The sequence below is a fragment of the Falco cherrug genome, chromosome 18 (genome assembly GCF_023634085.1).
Source record: "Falco cherrug isolate bFalChe1 chromosome 18, bFalChe1.pri, whole genome shotgun sequence".
Lineage (NCBI taxonomy): Eukaryota > Metazoa > Chordata > Aves > Falconiformes > Falconidae > Falco > Falco cherrug.
Window position 1 is genome coordinate 1,379,005 of NC_073714.1, and position 18,805 is coordinate 1,397,809.

Consider the following 18,805-nt stretch of genomic DNA (forward strand, 5'->3'; position numbering starts at 1 on the left):
GGCGCCGCCCTGATTGGCTGCCGGGGGCTCACAAACCCGCGGCGCGGCGCGGCGCGGCCAGACCGGGGCCGGGGCCGGAGTGGCGGCGGGAGCGGGCAGCTCGGCTCGGCGGGGCAGCGGCGGCTGCGGGCGCCCCACGGGGGTGGGTGGGCTGCCGGCGGCGGGCATCGAACGGAGGGGCAGCGAGTCGGCGCCCCGGGCGGAGGTGGGGGCCCCGAGCAGGGCGCATCGGCGGGGGGCGCGGGGGAGGTCCCCGGCGCGGCCGCCGGCAGCGGACGTCGGGCGGGGAGCGGCGGTCGGCGCCGTCGGGGCCACCGTCGGTGGTTGCGGCGATGGGTGGCAGGCGGGGGGCCGTGCTGCGGGCGCTGGTGTCGCTGGCCGCCGGGCTGCTGGCGTGCGGCGGGGCCAGCGAGTACGACTATGTCAGCTACCAGTCCGACCTGGGCCCCTACCCCGGCGGGCGCTTCTACGCCAAGCCCCACCAGTGTGTGGCCATCCCTGCCGACCTGCGGCTCTGCCACAGTGTGGGCTACGACAAGATGGTGCTGCCCAACCTGCTGGACCACGAGACCATGGCTGAGGTGAAGCACCAGGCGAGCAGCTGGGTGCCGCTGCTCAACAAGAACTGCCACATGGGCACCCAGGTCTTCCTCTGCTCCCTCTTCGCCCCTGTCTGCCTGGACCGGCCGGTCTACCCGTGCCGTTGGCTCTGTGAGGCCGTGCGTGACTCCTGTGAGCCTGTCATGCAGTTCTTCGGCTTCTTCTGGCCTGAGATGCTCAAGTGTGACCAGTTTCCCCAGGACGATGTCTGCATTGCCATGACGGCCCCCAACGCCACCGAGGTCTCCAGGCCCAAAGGTAAGGCATGACCAGCACCGCAGCCTTGCTCCCAGCACTTTTCTCTGAGCTGGTGGGGCAGGTGTTAGCACAGGCGGGGCCGTGTGGGACTGACGTGGGTCTTGCAGCAGGAGGAGGCTCACCTGAACTCTGCTTCTTGGCAGCAACCCTCCTCCAGCCTGCATGCACTCTGCCGGCGCTCCTGTCCCGCGGAAGGCAGGACACGCTGCCAGCTCCTCACCTCTGTCTCAGAGCTGAGCCTGGGGGCAGACAGTGCCAGGGCAGGCAGGGTGCGCAGCACTGTGACCCCCCCACACGGCGCCAGGGCTGCGCTCCAGCCCCTGATGGACCAGGGCTTCCACCCTCCGTCCTCCAGGCACTGCACCGCCCTGGCAGCCGTTTCTCTCCCCAGCACAACTCCTTCACTGCCGTTCTCGGCAGCAGTAGGACGTGTGGTCCCGCATGGCAGAAAGCACTGCCTGAATGGAGTAAGTAGTGACAGTAATCCTGGGGGGGGTACCCGGCTTCCCACGCAGTCCTGCGGTTGGAGTCTGGACAGCCGGGGGCTGTGTGTGTGGTGGAAATCCAGCCCTGCCCTCTCAGGTGGGCTGCCCACTGGTGATGGGGCAAGAAGCTTCTCAAGAAACAACTGGGGAAAGTGGATGTGGTTCTTGGTTGTTTCCGTTACGCCTGACAGATCTGTTTGGTGCCAGACTGGATTGTTTGTGTGAGTTACAATGAGTCTGGCTTGTTGCTGAAGACTTAAAATAAATACTACTTTGGCGTTCCGCATCAGAATGCTTTGGAAGGTGGGTGGGAGGGGTGTTTGTAGAGGGAGAAGGCAGGGGGCTATAAAAGAGTGCAATGCTTTCCTGTGTCTGGAGCTTCATTGGAAGGGATGGGCACTCCTGATTTCACGGGGAGTGCAGGCGCTCAGGAGGAGCTGAGGGATGGGGGAGCCACACGTAGGGCTGAGCTGTTGCGGTGGCTTCCGCACTGTGTCCGGAGCTCTCCTGGAGGGAAGGTCGCTCTTCGCAGTGGCAGCTCGTGTGCAGTTACCTTTACAGACAAAGGCTTTATGCTGTGCTCAGCTGGGAGCCCTCGTCCAGCCTGCCGGGGACCATGCAGTATTACCCGCTCCTCTGTGTTCAGGGAGCCCCTCAGCTACGCGGCAGGAAGGGAGTGCATGCTGCGGCAGACGGGTGACACCCTGGGGGCGTCCACGGGGCATGTGGAGGGAGCCCAAGAGCGACAGCTGGAGTGGCACTGGAGCAGGACTGGAGCGGGATGGGGCGGCCGCTGCGGGCAGGCAGGGAGGGACACCGGCTCGACACCTGCCACGGCTGTACAGGAAACCTCTGCTGTGTCTTGGCAGTGGCATCCAGAGGCAGGTGAGGTGTGAAGCCTGTGCCGGGCCGGGGGTGAGGTTTGGCTGCTCTCGCTCCCAGGGACCCAGCCTCTCCCTGCACGGCACTGATGGCAACTCAGCTATGCTGGCTTCTTCGCCGTGGCTTGAGGTTACTGAAGTGATTGCTGGAGGAAACTCTTTGTTTTCCAGGAAGGCTCTAAAATCATCTGTCCTGTGTGAACCTAGACCCTTGGTCAAGACCGCAGCCGCGTCCTGTGATGTGGGTACAAAGGTTGCTTTTATTCCCCAGGGACCTGCAGCCAAGCGTGCTCCTGGGGCAGGTGGGTCTGAGCTGCTGGCTGTACAGCTGCCCCTTCCAAGGTCCAAAATGGAGTTTGAGCTGTTTGCTGGTCATTCATTTTAGAGATGTTAACGACCCAAGACGTGGGAACAGTCTTCTAGATGAGCAGCATCTGCTGAGTTTTCCCTTGTGCAGTTTAACAATGAACTTTCTGATCACCTTTCAGATCTGTTTTGACAGCAGCACTGGGGTGGGACATTACTGGCCTTCTAACGTGCCCATCAGCCCAGTATTTGGGTACCATGCTGTCCTTCACAGGCATCACTGAAATGACTTTATTACAAGGAATTACATAAGGTTTGAGTCCTTTGTGGGTCTGTTGCTGGTCCTGTTTGGGGTACAGAGAGGCCTCGTTCTGCACAGGCTTTAGGGTGTATGAACTTGTTCTTTGAATGTAAATCAGAGCTGGGTGAGTATTGCAGTCACACAGATAAACCAGTGTCTGCTAAATGGCTTCACAAAACCTATGTCCCAAGCACTTTTAAATGAGCAATTTGTTTGCAGGAATGTTTACAGAAAATCTGTCTTTTAAATTGTTGTGCAAATGTGCCTTCTCTTCAGCGTTCAGTGGAAGGTACAAGCAGCCGTGTTCATGTCCCCTGGCTGCTTGAAAGTGTTTCAAGAGGAAACTCTTGCACAAGCTGCAGCTGAGCCCCAGCAGCTCCAGAGGTGTTGGGGCAAGCTCTCTGTGCCCATTGCACTGGTTGGGGCACTTCCCTGTGAGGGGACAGGCCACCTTGCTAGAAAACACCTTCTTCAAGGTGAGAAGGCTGGCCCCCCTGGCAGCCTTCTGGGCTGGACCTGCTGCTCTTAGGTGTGCCAGTTACATGACATTAATGCTGGTTTGTGGCATATTCTCCTATGAATAGCCTTTGGCTGGTGAAGCTCCGTGTGCCACATACGCTGTGCCCTGGGATGCTCGTGCCTCAAAACAGCTTAGAGTGAACAGAGCAAACAAAGTTAATTATGACCACTGGTGTAATGTAAACCAACGCAGCCAGGTCTCCTGCACTGGTGCTCCTGCTTCCGTGCTTCACAGAAGATTTGTGAGCAATGCCAGGGACTGGAGCCGGTGAGGTGCCCGGGGTGCTTTGGCTGCAGACGAGGGGTGCCTCTAGGTGAGTGCGCTTCTGCTGCTGTGGTTCAGCCCTTGTCCTGGTGCATGCGGGTCCTTCCCTCCGCTGGGGTCTCTGCCACTTGAGACCCTGCCTGCAGTTTGCGCACGTTTTCCGTCAGCGCCAGCTCCTGGAGCCCCTTTGGTCTTGGGCACTGGGGTGTGTTTCCTGTTGATTCAAAGAGGGTCAGAACCCAGCAGTGTCCCCCCATTTTCTCTGGGCCCTAATAAGAATGAACCCTTTCAGTGTTTTTTCCCCATTAACACCTCGAAATTGGGATTTGTTTCTGCCTCTCAAAGAGCTGACCTGCTGAATTCCTTTCTGCTTAAGCACAAGGCGGTAAAGCCTGCAGGCCCACAGGATGCATCAGGGGAGTTGCAGATTAATATAGCATTACACATTCCTTCTCCTACCCCTAGAGTAAGCTGGCTCTGAAGCCAGGCATTAGCAAATGGTCAGCAGGGGAAAAGCGAGCTGGAAGCAGGCTAAGGTTGTGCTTGGAGCAGAGCTGTCATCTGCAGAAAATGGGCCTTAGCCGAACCGCAGCAAGCTAGGGAGCAGGGGGCTGTGCCACGGGGTGCTGTGCGCCTGCTGCCGTGGCTGCCTCTGGGCTGCTGCAGCGGGGCTGCCTGAGCCCGGGGACCCGCATCATGGCCGGGCTTCTTGTTGGCTCCTTCAGCCTGGGCTTGTGCGAGAAGGGGAAGGTGAGGTGCTGGATGGTGCTGTGGGCTGGAGGACGTTGGCTGTGATGCCTCAGCAGGGGTGGGAGAGCAGGCAGTTTCGGGATAGTTGTGGCTCCACAGAACAGCAGTCTTCCTGGGGTGTGGAGCTGTGCAGGAGCTGACTGGGCCCCTGGCATTCGTGTTCCTGACTTGGTGTGATAAGGCGTCCCATAGGAGAGAAGCGTTTCCCTTCCCCTTGGCATGGGACAGTGTCCCTGGGCAGCAGTGCAGGCAGGGCCATGCTGCAGCAGGGCTGCGGGAGGCCGGGCTGGAGGGTGCTCCCTGCTCGTGGAGCTGCCCAACATGCAGCTGGGCTGGGCACTGGGTGCCTGCTGCTGCTCACCAAGCCACAGGGGTCGTCCTGACATGGGGTGGCATGCCAGGGGCTTTACCCTGGCACAGGGCTGTGGCAGCCCGGCAGTGCAATGTGTGCGTGGGTGAGGCTGCAGCTGGAGCTGTGCTGGACCGCTGGCAGCGCTTGCCCTGCTTGGGCATCAGCAGGGCTGTGGGGCAGCATCCCCTCTGCAGCGAGAGGCGCGCCAGCTGCGGCTGGCAGGGGTGCGCCATGTGCTGGAGGGGAGCAGGGTGGGCGCGCTGCCCCTGGAGGGGCTGCCCAGGTTGGCTGCAGCAGCTCCAGCCTGCGCAGGATGCTGCTGGCTCCAGGCCCTTGGCGAGGCAGGGATCCCTGCCATCCCGGGTGTGCCGGAGCGTTCCCAGGGGCTGCTGTAACACAGCTAAAACAAAGCTTGTGTTTTCACAAGGGAGCAACGAGGTTTTTTTTCCTTTAGTTGCCTGGAAAGCTCCTAGGGTGGACTGCTTAAAGCAGCAGTGGCTTTTAGGGTGTTTGGCCCGTGTAGGCTTGGCCAGTCTCTCAGCATACACTTTGGCTGCTGAGGCACATTTAAGTGCTTTGCACACTGGGATGTGCAGAGATGAGCTAATGCGTGGCAGGTAGCCCCTCTCGCTCCTGAGGGTGGTCCCCAGCACAGTAACTAACTCCTGGCGTTGCAGCAGAGACAGACCACTGGGGCTGTCACCCTCCTGCAAGCATCCCCTCTCCCTCATCATGAGCTCATTAAATGTGCAGCCTGGATGGAAATATTCTGACTGATGATTTTAAAAATAAAGTGCTGGGGACATCATGTCCCCAAAGGCCGTCTTCTGCCTGTGTCACTCTATGTGAAGACTGTAAAAGTGGCAATTGCGTGCTAGTTTTTTGGAAGGGGAGGTTGCCCCCGTGATGGTGGCTCTTGCAGGTATGGAGTGCTGGGAGCAGGACCAAGTCAGGTGTCAGGTGCTGGGAAGGTTGCCTTGTGACTTGCACATCAGGGTGATTGGAAGGCCAGTTGCTCTGCATGTGTAATTAATAAAGACGTGGTGCATGACCCCAGGGATTAGCATTTGGCACAGAACAGATTTGGGGAGGGTGGGTGAGAGGGGAAGAGCAAGCCACAGAAAGCAAATGTCTTGCCTGAAACCCTGTGTGGCGTCTGTGACTGAGGAGACTCAGCTCTGTGGTTGGCGCGGGTCGTGGCTGTGCCTCCCTCAACGGCTGTTCTCGCTCTGCACCCCTCTTTTTTGGAGACCCCTCTGCTTTTTTCTGTCCAGCCATGCTGCAGGTTTTGCTGGCCTGGCTGATGGCTGTGAAGGGGTGGGCACTCTGTCTGCATGTAGGAACCAGCAGATGTTTTGCTGCAGCACTGTCCCTGAGAGGAACTCCCTTGTGTGGGAAAGAGCCCTCTGTTCTGCTGGACCAGGAACAGAAGCAGCATCTCCCAGCTCAATAAATTTGTCCGCCAGTAGCACAAATCTGCGTCTGTGCTGCTGGGTGGTCTCCACTCTGGCTGGAGATAGAAACCTGGAAACAGATTTTTTTTGTTCTCTGGGTGAAGCGAGCTTTCCTCCCATGATGGTTCCCGATGAAATCTCCTGAGGAGGATGTCATGCCGCCTCTCCCCCCACCCCCCGCAGGCCTGTGGTGTAGCTGGGTTGAAAACAAAAAAAGAGAAGATGTCCGTTCTTGGGGCTGTGCTGGAGTGGCTTCTGGAGGGGGGCAATGCATGGGAGAGATGTGTGGGTCCATCAACAACCCCTGCCACTCTGGGGCAGGGTGGGATGGAGGGAGGCGAGGCGTGCATTGCCATGCGATGCCTGGGCAGCCTGCAGGGTGGTCCCTGGCACCAAGGGGAAACCTGTGCTGAGCTGGGCCGTGCCAGTCCTGAGCCGCCCTGAGCTCTGGGGTAGCTCCTGGCTGGGGCAGCCCCTTGGTGCCTGAGCCATCCCTGGGGAACTGTGTCCCTGCCATGCCGAGGCTCGGGCACCGCATGCCTGCCTTGGCACGCCGTGGGAAGGGCACGTCAGTGGGCTGTGGGCCATGCCCTGCAGTGAGTAGCTCCCCTCAGCTGAGTGCCTGGCCCTGAAAACTGCTCTCCGTGCCAGCGCTGTCCTCTCACTCTTGGCAGCTGCCTGCCCCTGCCTGTGCCCGGCCTTGGGGCCACTGGCAGTGCTGCAGCGGGGTTGGCAGGAGGCTGCCCGTGGTCAGTGCTGCCCTGTGAGCTGGTGGATGGCTCCTGACCCCTGGCAGGTTGTCATCCTGTGGGGCTGGGACCTGGGACGCCCATGGTAGGGTGCCTGGGCATGTGCCCCCCTCAAGGGCAGTGGTCTGACAGCACAGGCAGCCTGGCTCTGTGGTGCTTCTTGAGCTGGCTCCTCACCACCTCTTCTCTCCTCTTTCCAGGAACGACTGTGTGTCCCCCTTGTGACAATGAGATGAAGTCGGAGGCCATCGTGGAGCACCTGTGTGCCAGCGAGTTTGGTAAGGAGGAGCACTGGGGGCATGGGGGGGCTTTCCTGGGGACCACAGGGCAGCGTGGCTCCTGTGTGGGTCGGATCCTGGACCACTGCGTTTCCCTGCCCGCTCCAAGAGCAGTGTGGCCACACTACCCGTGGGCAGCTGCTGTCCTTCCCCAAGGCAAGGCCACTGTGCCTCTAGATGTCAGTGTCGGTGCGCGGAGGCAGGCGACAGGATGGGTCTGGCCGTGTCCGGGACGGGACTGGATGCGTCTAGGATGGGTCTGGCTCCTGCAGCCGAGCACACCCGGGAACCGGGACAGCGGGACCGGGAAGGCAGGGTCCTGGCGGCGGTGCCTGTGTTCCTGCATCGCCTTGGCCACAGAGCTGAGCATCCCTCCTGCCTTGCCTGGTGAAGCTCCACTGGGGACGAGGCCGGAGCGTGGGCTCACCTGTGGAAGCAGCGATGCTGCAGGCTGCGAGGCCCCACTGCTGCGAGCGGAGTGCCAGATGGTGTTGGTCTGGAGTCTGGCGATGGAGCAGAGGTGGCAGTGCCTGTTCTTTGGTGAGCTCGGTGGGGTTCATAACTTAACCCTGGTGTTCCTGTGCCCATGTGTGCTTGCAGGAATGATGCATAGCATGGACCCTTATTCTGCTTGCGATCATGAAGGAGCAAACCAGCCTCCTCCTTCCTGACTGCTTGTGCTGCTGGGTTTCTTTTTAGCAAAAGTTACGCTGCTCTTGTCAAGTCTAGGTGTAAAACCCCAAAGCCAGTCTTGTTCTAGCTAGGGCCAAGCAGTGAGCTTAAAAAATGCAGAGCTACTTGAAAGCTGTCTCCTAAATATATTAGGACTGAGTAAGTAAGTCAGGCAATCATAGGTAAACAGAACTTCATTTCAAAAAAAAAAGGTATTGCAGAGAAAAATATTAGCTTTCTCAGATCAAACTCAGAATTAACTGGTTTTGACATCCTTGCTGGTGTATGTAACTTTCCCGGAAGGTTATTAAAGGCATATTGAACAAGGTGTGCATTCCTTGGGGATTAGCACTTGAATGCGCCCTGTGCCAAAGTGTACTATGCAAACCCAAACCAGCTCTGCATGCTGGTGTATTACCCTTTCTGCTGGAAATGAATTCTCAACTCTCCTGCAGACTTGGTATGCCAAAAGTCCTAAGTTCAGCACAGACTTTTTCTAACAGGGAAAAGCATCAACAGGAACACCCATGTAATAGTTTCCCAGGAATGTGTGTACTTCTGCCTGCATCGGGTAGTGGACACGTGGATTCGATGTGGTTGGGGAGCCGGGGGTGCTGCTTGCCCGGTTGTTGGGCTGAGCACTCGGAGGCGGGTGAGCTGGTGTGTTCTGAGCTCAGTCCCGGGCAGGCATGAGATGAGGGATGAACAGGAGCTGCCTCTGCCCCACCATGTCCATGGGGTGAGACTGGAGAGAACTTCCCAGTTGGCGGGGGGAGAGCGAACAGCCTCTGGGACCAGTGCACCTGGTTTGGGCAGGGGCCGGTGCCTGGGTTTGCAGTGGCACAGAGGCATCGCCCCAGCCCAGAGGCTCTGGGCTTAGGGACCCCTGTCCTGCAGGAGGAATGGGGGGCACCAGCTGGGTGGCAGCAGCGGCTCCCTTGCTGACAGGTCACTGCAATACCTGTCGCCTCCCCGGAGGAGCGCGATGAGCAACCCAAGGCAGCGTCCTGCTGGTGGGCAAGTGCTGGGGAGGGAAATACAAGCTTAACCGCATGCTTGTCATCAGCCTAAGCTGCTAAATATTCTCCTCGTGCTCTGGGACAGTTACACAATGGAAAGAGGAGGCCAAACCAGAAGTATTCACAGCCTTGGTGGAGCGGCTTGTGACATTGGCTTGCCCACAGAATAAGTTGGTCATTGGGAAATTTTGTGGTGACAGCATGTAGAGGATGGAAGTATTTCTTGGCAGGTGGCATCCTGGGTAGGGCTGTGGCTAGTGGCCAGAGACAGTGTTACTGTGCGCCACGAGCAGCAGAGGTCATCAGACTCGGTTGTGGTGGGAACTCACTGGCATGGATTTTCAGTGGTGTAGGCTTCATGCAGCTGCATTTGTTGTTTTCTTCCTTCTGTCACTGTGCTTTCCCTCCGCCACCCAGGAGGGTTCTGCGTGCACGTAGTGCTGCCTCCAGACGTGCCCGGTCTGTAGCCAGCTGGGGAGCTGCAGCAAGGGGAGAGATGTGACTTGTGTCTTGCCTGTGCCCTGGAAGTGAAGGCAGTGCAGGGGTGCTCCTCGGGATGTCCCAGTGGTGGAGAGCAGCCAGCAGAGGAGGCATTGACTTCTGGAAGTTTTCTCAAAGCACAGTGCGTGGCCCTTGGATCTTTGTTTAGTCTTGGGGGGTTATTGTCATGGGGTGATTTCTCAAGGAGAGCTGTTTATCTGGCACTAAAATAAACTCCCAACCCTTCAGACTGAGGTTTCTCATGCACATCCACCAAGGTAAACACTGGCAGCTGAGAGGTTACAGATCTTCATCAAAGCCAGACACATACAATAAATGTTTAAACTAATGTGTGCTGCACAGGGCAGCTGTTGGTGGGTCCTGTGCTGATTCCCGCAGTAATGTTACTGTGGGTTTCACTTGCATCCCGGTGGCTCATTACAGACAAGATGCAAGGAGCACTTTGCCCACCGCTGATATGCAGACGTGCCAGGGCAGGAGGTGGCTGTGTAATGGCCCTGGGAGCGATGCCAGTCTCGAGGACAGCAAAGGAAGAGAGCTGCATCCAGCTGTGAACACAGGAAGGCTGTGAGGAAAAGCGACCTTTCTTCCCTGGCCCAGGAGATGGCTTGGGGGTCAGAGGGGTTCCAGGAGCCTGCCAGCCTCGTGGGCCAGCAAGACTCTGGGTTGACATTTGTTTGAGCAGTGGTGAATGTGGGTTCCCAGTGCTGGTTTGGGGCATCGCTGCTCCCAGCTGGGCTGCTGGCAGCTTGGCAGCTCCTCAGAGCCATGCAGCTCTGGGGTGGCAGCATGTCTTGCTGGCCGCATGGCTCTGGCTGGGGCTGGCTGTGTGATAGCCGCACTGTGGGAGTGGTGTGCGCTCCTGTACCTGCAGCGAAGTGTTCAGCACTGTCTGCCTGCTACTGTGGCTGTCCTGCTTGTAGGTGGAGGGGACCTGGGTCAGCACTGCCGGAGGCACTTGGAGGTTAGCTTCTCCTTTCTTTATTTCAGCAGCATGCAGGAGCTGCCTCCTCTCTTCTCTGCCCTGACTCTCTCCTTGGAAGCACGAGCCAAGTGCCCCTAGGAAGGGGGGAACATTTTTGACCCAGCATCTCTGCATGCAGCTCCCAGCATTCTACCTCGTTTGCTGCTCATTTCCTTGCTGTAGCAGCAGCCTCCCGTCCCTGTGGTATGCAGCAAGGTCCTGTTGCACCTCTGGCTGTGCGAGTGCTGCTCCACGCCTGCCTCCCTGGGTGCCAGGGCTGGGAGTGGGCAGCAGCAGTGTCGCCTGTGGCTTAGAGCGGGGCTGTGGGAGTGCAGAGCAGGGGGTGTCAGCGAGTGGTGCAGGGATCCTCACCGGGGGCACGGACCAGCCTGGGGAGCTGGGCCGGGTGTGCAGCATAGGTTTTGGGGCAGCTCTGGTGTGCTGGGGCAGCGATGGGTTGCAAGATGAAGTGCGAGGTGGCCCTCCTGTGCCCCTACAGCCGCCTCCCCCAGCTGCCCTGGGCTGCAGCCAGGGTTTGTTTCTTGCTCCTCGTGCAGGCTGGCCTGGCCCTGGAGTTCATTCCTCTGTCTGTTTCTCTTGGTGATTTTATTTATTGTTTCTGCCCTTTCTCTGGGGTCTGAGGGGATCCTGCTGAACAGGCTTCTCTCACTGCACTGGAGACTGCAGTACAATCAATACATGCTGTTTATTTTATCCCGTGACTGACAGTTCCTTGCCTGCAGCCTTCTCCTGTTACAGCCCTAATGTGTCTTCTGGCAGGTTTCCTCCTGAGTGATTTCTAAAGGAAGGAGCAGTGAGGCCAAAGGAACAGTAGAGCTTTCCCTTCTCTCATATTCCCTTCCCTGCCCCTGAAGTGCCGGTGTGAGGCCCCTGCCCATGCAGGCAGGAGAACAGCAGGGATGGCGTCCCACTCCCAGGCTGCTGCGTGCTGAAAAAGAGGGACTGGGGGTGCCGGTGGGGCACAGTCATGGTGGGTGCATGGTGGTGGGCAGTGGGCAGGGTGCAGGGGCTTGGGCATCACAGCGTGTGGCCAACCCAGGTACAGCAGCCCTTGGAGAGGCAGAGAGGGTCCCGGAGCCCTGGTGCTGGTGTCAGGGAAGGAGGGCGCGTTGCCCTCGGGCGGCACTTAGTTGGTGCTCCCAGTTTGCCTGCGAGACTGCGTTTCCTCTTTCCTCACGCTGGGACTGGAAGTTGGAGCTGTAGGGACATCAATAAGAATTGTTTGGAGTGATGAAATGTGAGTTGTGCTTTGTCAGGCTGGACCCCGACCAGCTCTGTGGGGCCTTCGCTGCTCTTGGAGCTGCTGCTGCCAAAAGTAATTTCACTCTGAGTGAGCAAACACTTTCATATACCCTGTTTCGTATTAGTAGAAATAAAAAAAGACATTTTTATATCTCCAGCACTCCTGGTCCTGCTGGACGATGCCTTGGGAGAAGGAAGGGCTGGTTGATGCTGCGGTGTTGCATCAGGAGCAAGGATGCTGGGGGAAAGCTGGCCGTAGCTGCCGGCTGGTGCCTGCAGGCACTTTGAAGGAGTCTCTGTGCTGTTTGAGGGCAGTTCAGCTACATCTGATTCTCCTGCTGGCAGCTCGCTGTGGCAGTGGGCAGTGTCTGCTGAAAGGGTCTGTGCCGGTGCTGGCTCTCCCAGCCATGGCAGTGCTAGTTGAGTGGCTTGTGCAGGGGCAGACAGCAGCTTTTCAACGCTAGGGCTGAGCAAGGGCAAGTGTGGCTTTAGCACTCTGGGAGAATTTTCTGCTGTTGGAAATGGCATAGCTGAGAGCTGTTGTGTCCGGAATTAAATCCTGAAATTTGCCTTTGTTGTGTTTTGTCTTTTCCCTCCCAGCCTGACTAATGCTTTCACTTCTGTGTTTGCTGGGAAGAGCCTTTGAAGTGGGTGGCTGGATGCCGGCATGTGCTGGAGGTCTCCTGCCACGACTTGCCTGCAAGCAGATGTACCAGCAGTGCTCTCGGGGAGGATGTTTTGGGACCACGCATTGTGTGAAAGTAAAACCTCTCCTGGTGCCGTGCAGCAGCCCACTCTGCCCCGAGCACCGCACACCCCAGGGCACATTCGCTGCAGGAGGGGGAGACTCCTGCTTGGCCAGTCCCTCATGGCAGGGAGGGTTGTCCCTGTCCCCAACCCTGTGGGCACGGCTGTCCCAGCAGGGTGCGCAGCGTCCCTGGGGATGCTGCTTACCTCCCGCCGTGGCACCAAGGGGCTGCAGTTCTGGTGCTGTGCTGTGCTGGATCTGGCACTGCGTCTCGGCATCTTGGCAGTGCTGGTGATGTCGTGAGCAGAGCTGAGACAACGTGTCCTGGTGTAAATGCCACACAGCTGCTTCTCCCCCCACAGTGGGACAGCAGAGTTGGTGGTGGTGAGGAAGTGGAATTTGTGGGTTGAAATACAGTTTAATAGGAAAGAAACAGAAGCGAAAATAATAATGATAAAAGAATTAGAATATACAAAACAAGTGATGCACAATGGAGTCGCTGATGCCCAGTCAGTTCCTGAGCAGCAGCCCCCAGCCACCTCTCCTCCTAGTTTGTACACTGAGCGTGATGTCGTAGGATGTGGAATATCCCTTTGGCCAGTTTGGGTCAGCCATGCTGGCCGTGTCCCCTCCCGACTCCTTGTGCCCCCAGCCTGCTCACTGGTGGGGTGGGGTGAGAAGCTGAAAGGGCCTTGACTTAGTGTAAATGCTGCTCAGCAACAACTGAACCAGCAGTGACCAACGTTAGCCCCATCCTAAATCCAAAACACAGCACTGTACCAGCTACTAGGAGGAAAATTAACTCCATCCCAGTTGAAACCAGGGCACAATGCCTGTCTGGAAAGACCTTTCCTGGTTTTATGGCTGGTCCTGGCTGCAGCCAGCCAGCAGCAGGGGACGGGGCTGCTCTGCCATCCCCTCTCTCATGGTATGGCTGGGAGTTGGCTCCTGGTCCCACTGGTGCTCCCGTGCACAGGAAGGTTCATGGTCTCTCTGCAGCCCCGGAGGCTGCTGTCTGTCTGAGGGAGCTCGCAGTGGAGGGAGCAATGGCTTTTCCCTGTGAGCGTGTCAGCCAGCATCTTCAGGAACACAGTGGATGCTTCAGTTGACAGGAGCTTGGATGAAAGTGGAAGATGTCGAGTGTGTTGGGTGAGGAGATGTGCCTGCAATGTAGTGAGGGAGTGTGAGTGGGATAAGAGGTTGTGCTGGAACACGTGTCACTTGAGAGCAAAGGGGAGGACAGGCTTGCGGCTGGCATCTTCCTCTGCAGCAATGCAGAGCTGCTGCAGCGTGTGGGGTGGCATGGGTCGATGCTGCAGCAGGTGCTATGGCTAATGCTGGGGCAGTCCTGCAGCTGTGGTGCAGGCTGCAGCTGCTGGGCTGGGTGAGCTGCATGCGCTTGCAAGCTATGAATAACCCTCCAGGTCTCTTCCTGGGGTCAGCTCCCTCCTGGCAGTGACAGCTGAAGGTTTAGTCTGTGCGAGCAAGCGTGTCCTGGGGTCTCGGGGACAGTTTCGGCTCTTCTTCCACTCAGCACTGAGATGGATTTGGCGTGACACAGAGGGAGAGGAAAGGCCAGGGCTCCCAGGGAGAAAGCTGTTTGCTTTGGCGGCTCGGCCAGATCATGGAGCCAAGACTCAATCCATCCTGCTCCAGCCTTTTCCCCACTGCCTGCCTGCTGCTGGGGCGGCAGTGTTCCCAGGGCCGGCGGAGATGCCAGGCGAGCTGCAGCAGCAGCAAGTTGCACAGTGGTTCCTCCCTGCCAAATCCTTTATGTTTTAAAAAAGCCACAAGCCAAGGGGATGCCTCCTGCTGTGTGGTGGTGTGCTCTCAGAGCTGGGTGTGCAGCTGGGAACAAATGTGCCCTCAGACAATGCTTTCCTGATGTGCATGGAAAATGTTAGAGCTGCATGTCCAGCCCTGCCACTGCAAAATGTGCCTTTTGTGCCCCAAAAGCGGGTCTGAGCGTAAGGAACACAGCCCAAGTAGGGGAGCAAGGGGGGACTGGGAAGCCAGATGTCTTTTTTTTTTTTTTTTTTTTAAATTTTGGTTTGGTTTGTTTGTGTGACTCCTTAGTCCACAGCAAGGCAGCTGAAACTCAGTAGTCCTTGGCTGCATTTTGCCTGGGTAGCGCTGCAAACTCCCTGTGTTGCTGATGACCAGAAGGGCATAGCTACTAGGAAGAGCAGAGTCCTACGCAGACTATTTGCACCCCTTGTCAGCCTCCTTGTTGGTCTTCCTTGGTGTTATCTGATCTTGATTCTGTGTACTGCTTTGCACAGGTGAGGTTTGGATGAGTTTTTAGTTCACATCTGGATTTATGGTTCACCTGGGTGGCTCCCATGCTCCCTGAACCTGCATCGTTGGCTTGCGAACAGATAACTGCTGCTGTGCACTCCCACGGCACGGGATTACCAGACCCTCTTTGTCTTCTGTAGACTGTGATACTTGGAGTAGAACAGCAACTCTGCTAGCTGCCAGGTTGTTTTCTTCCTCTAGCAACAAGGATCTACAGCAATCACAGCAAAGCAATTTGCAAACAAGCCATTTTGAAAAAGCCTCTTATTACTGGTGTTATGCTGTTCCTCCTGCACTGGAAACCAGTGTGCTTAGTGCAAGAGTTCAAGGTCAGAATGGATGAAGAAATTGAGGTTCACATTGAGGGATGCTGCTGCTGCCCAATTAACGTCATGGAGCTTAGAGCTGCCTGAAAACTACTTGCTTCGTTTTCCAGATTTGCAAACTGATCTGATTCAGTGTCTTTAGCTCCTTAAAGTGTGTCTCTTCAGGTCCTCAAACATCCTGAATTTGGAAAACAGATGGGATGAAAATTTCACTTAAGTTTCCAGTGCTGGATTACTTTCTCGTGCAGTAACAGTATAACATGACAGGGCTCTTGGCATACACAGCAGGTGTTTCTGGCACATGGGCAGATAAACACTGTTGCCTCTGTTGCCAGTGCAGTGGCTGGGAGCCTGAGGGCAATACAGACACTGCTGCCTTCTTGGGATTGTCGTCGTGCTGTCCTGCTGCCATTTGTGTCTGGAACAGTGAGCAGAGTTGCCATCCAGAAAGCAATGTGTGTTCATTGCTACAAGTTCCAGCAGAGCAAGACTTCAAGGAACAGTGCTGTGGGGATCTGTCTCCCTGCCAGAGCCAGAGGCTTCTGCATGCTGTCTACTGCACATGCTCCGAGAGTCAAATGAGAGGGGACAGCAGGCAATTAATCACCTATTGGAGCACTGTTTATCTGCAGCTCTGAAGTAAACTCCCAAATGATGGAAATATGTTAGTAATTTTTGGCCATATGTGCTTTTCCCCAAAAATGAGGCAGAGCCAAATGGCACAGAACTGATACTTTAATGTACAACACATTTTCATCATTTTTCCCATGTATACTAAATTCCTTTTCATGGTTGTGGCAAAGGAACATTAATTTAATTTTTTATTCTGGTTGCGATTAGCTCAGGGAAAATGCTGAACCCGAAGAGGAAAATACTTTCCGTGGAAGTTGTATCAAATTAACTCCCCTTATCGTGGGGAAGGTGCAGGCGTGCGGCTGCCTCTGGCACCGGCTCCCAGGCTTCGCTGCTGGAACATGGAGGTGTTTGGTGCTTGGGAACTTGTGTCGAAAGCACCTAAGGGCTGGGAGTGACTGCAAACAAATGCTTGAGAAGCCAAGTTGACCTTTTAAATAGCCCTTTCAAGAGTCTCTCCATGCGCCTAGAGCAGGGAAATCACCTTGTTTACTCAGCTAACATTTTGCTAGCAAAGAGCATATCACTGGCTGCAGCAGCCTCCCTCTCAAACTGAAAGTGCCCATTGTGCTTTGCTGGGGCAGGGGAAACGGAGAGATCAGTGTTTTACCTTGATGCACTCCTGGGCACAGCGATGGCTCTGCTTCAGGTGCGAGGGTCGGTGAGCCAAGTCATTGCCTGGGGAAGCTGCCGGGGGGGGGAGTGGGTCACTGGGCATCTGCGGCTGGGCAGGGCATTGCTGCCATGCGGGGACACGGGTGGCCCTCAGCCTCGCTTAGCAAAGGCTGCTCAGCAGTTGTTTTGTTTTTCCCCTCTCTCTGGCTTGTTTTTCAGCTCTTAAGATGACCATAAAGGAAGTGAAGAAGGAGAATGGGGACAAGATGATTGTCCCACGGAAGAGGAAGGCACTGAAGCTGGGGCCCATCCGGAAGAAGAACCTGAAGAAGCTGGTGCTGTTCCTGAAGAATGGGGCTGACTGTCCCTGCCATCAGCTGGACAACCTGGGCCACTACTTCCTCATCATGGGCCGCCAGGTGAAGACCCAGTACCTGCTGACGGCCATCTACAAGTGGGACAAGAAGAACAAAGAGTTCAAGAAGTTCATGAAGAAGATGAAGTCTCCTGACTGCCCAACGTTTCCGTCCGTCTTCAAGTGATGCGGTGGGCGGCGGGAGGGCCACCACCTGGACCTCACGCAGCCCAGCATGGCGGCTCGGTCTCGCTTCTCTGCAGTGGGGATGCTGGAGCTGAGCCCTCCTCCTCCCTCATGTCCTCGGAGCTTTCCTTGCCGACCCCAGCCCTCCCACCTCCCTGCTGCCGGCATCTGCCTGATTGCCCAGGCGTGCGGGCATGGCGCGCGTGCACCAGACAGTCGCTGAGGTCACACACAATGTACATCCGCAATATCCAAAGACCTGTTGCTGTATGGATATGTACATTCACTTAAATAGCAGCTGTCAGGTAAAGAGGGCAAGCAGAGGGGTGTCGAAAGATTACACGCTTACAAAAAGGACCCTTGTGACCATGTTACTCCTGTCTTTGTAGCTGCAGGATCACCCTAAATTAATTCCTGTTTGAACCTGAGCCGGCCAGTTAGAAGGATATCCCATCCTCACTATAAAAGTTAATAAATGAGTAGTGGAGAGCCCGTTACAACCTCCTAATAGCTAATTGCCCTCACTGTAAAAACATCCCGTTGTAGTCTGAACCTGCTTAGTTTAAGCCTTAACCCTGGGGGCCTTGTCCATACCTTGATCGGCTGAACTGGGGAGCCTTCCCGTACCAGCATCTCTTGTAACGTGTCACTGGGGCGCCTGCCCCGGCCCCCGCCATACCAAGCCGAGCTGCCTGAGCCCCGTTCGATGGCCTCGCGCGGACCCCCAGCGCAGCTGAGTGCCCCCCACCCGCACACCTCCTGCATCAGCCTTTTCGTGGCAGAGTTGCTGTGCACGTGTGGCTGGTGCTGCTTGTGCCCAGACGTGTAATTCCATTTTAGCCACATGAAAATGCATACTGTTTGCTGGCCAGCCCAGCAGCCCGGGACTCCCCATCAGGGGATAGCTCGTGGCCAGCTCCACCAGCTTGTGTCACTCCCTAATTTTACCAGTGATATTTTTATAGTTTCTTCAGGCTGCTGGCAAAGTACCCGATTGCAGAAGGCCAAGGACTTGTCCCTATGGAGCACCGTGGGAAATGCATCATCTCTGCCTTTCCCTCTTTGCGGCTGCTGTGGGACCTATCGGTTTCTAGGTTTTTGTCTGTTTGATGTGTGACAGCTTGGCTTTGTATCGTTCTGTGGGTTGTTGGTTTTTTTCCCTAATCAAAATGTCATGTTCATATGAGGTGAAATAGTTTATGAAAGACAAAGAACATTGCATCCAAATGATTACATCTATCGACTAAGCTGAAATTAATTATTCTGTTAATTGGACAAGTTCTCTTTTCCATAGACCCATATTGCTCCACGTTAATTATACTATCCTGCTTCTATTCAATGTTCTCATCAATCACTATTACTCTAAGAGAATTAATATCTTGCAATATGAGATAATCCTGTTGTATTGCAGTTAAGTGAAATAACAAATCCTCGTTTTTGAGGTTTAAACCAACCCCACTCAAAGCTGGTAAATTAATTATTTTTTACCTTGGGAGTGCTGTTTATTCCCCACATGGGGGCAGAGCCACAGACTTGATTGTAGAAGAATTCCATGAGGAAGCCAAGCACACTGAGGAATGATGTTTCACAGCTAACAGAGAGATGCATTTAGGACATGAACTCCGTAGAAAGTCCCACTAGGTCGTCTTAGACCACCATTTGTAGTAGTGTCGTTTTTTTGTTGCAAAATTAATCATTTTAGATAATGTGCTTTATCAGTGAATTAAAGAAATAAATAAACCATGGGCTTTAACATCACGGATTGATGAGGTGAAGTGGTGGGGAAGGCTGGCAGATCCAGCCTGGTCAGAAACAGGTCGTGACCTGGAGTCAGGACCTGTTGAGGTTATCTTAGAGCCCTGCAGTGGCGGTGCCCGGCGAAGCCCCGTAGGGATGGGGCAGGGGCCCTCTGCCCCCTCCCCTCCCGCTCGCCTCCTGCAGCGAGCAGCAGCGCAGGAGAGTTGGTTGTGCATGAGAGGGATGCTTAAACCCTTAACTGGGCTGAGGTTTTCATGCTGTCACCCGGG

At 56.0% G+C, this 18,805-nt stretch overlaps 1 protein-coding gene across 1 annotated transcript; it reads left to right on the forward strand.

Annotated features, from left to right (window-relative positions):
* Nucleotides 1-56: 56 nt before the first annotated feature.
* Nucleotides 57-18,536, forward strand: SFRP1 (secreted frizzled related protein 1). Its single transcript, XM_014279068.3, has 3 exons — nucleotides 57-858; nucleotides 7,121-7,198; nucleotides 16,457-18,536. Exons 1-3 carry the CDS (start codon nucleotides 333-335, stop codon nucleotides 16,777-16,779), a joined length of 927 nt encoding a protein of 308 aa, XP_014134543.2. The 5' UTR covers nucleotides 57-332; the 3' UTR covers nucleotides 16,780-18,536.
* Nucleotides 18,537-18,805: the final 269 nt, after the last annotated feature.

What these genes read in the sequence shown, in the direction of transcription:
- SFRP1 (XM_014279068.3), top strand. Translation starts at nt 333, where the DNA reads ATGGGTGGCAGGCGGGGGGCCGTGCTGCGGGCGCTGGTGTCGCTGGCC. An exon ending in CGAGGTCTCCAGGCCCAAAG is followed by an intron (nt 859 to 7,120) that starts GTAAGGCATGAC and finishes TCCTCTTTCCAG; the next exon opens with GAACGACTGTGTGTCCCCCT. An exon ending in CCTGTGTGCCAGCGAGTTTG is followed by an intron (nt 7,199 to 16,456) that starts GTAAGGAGGAGC and finishes CTTGTTTTTCAG; the next exon opens with CTCTTAAGATGACCATAAAG.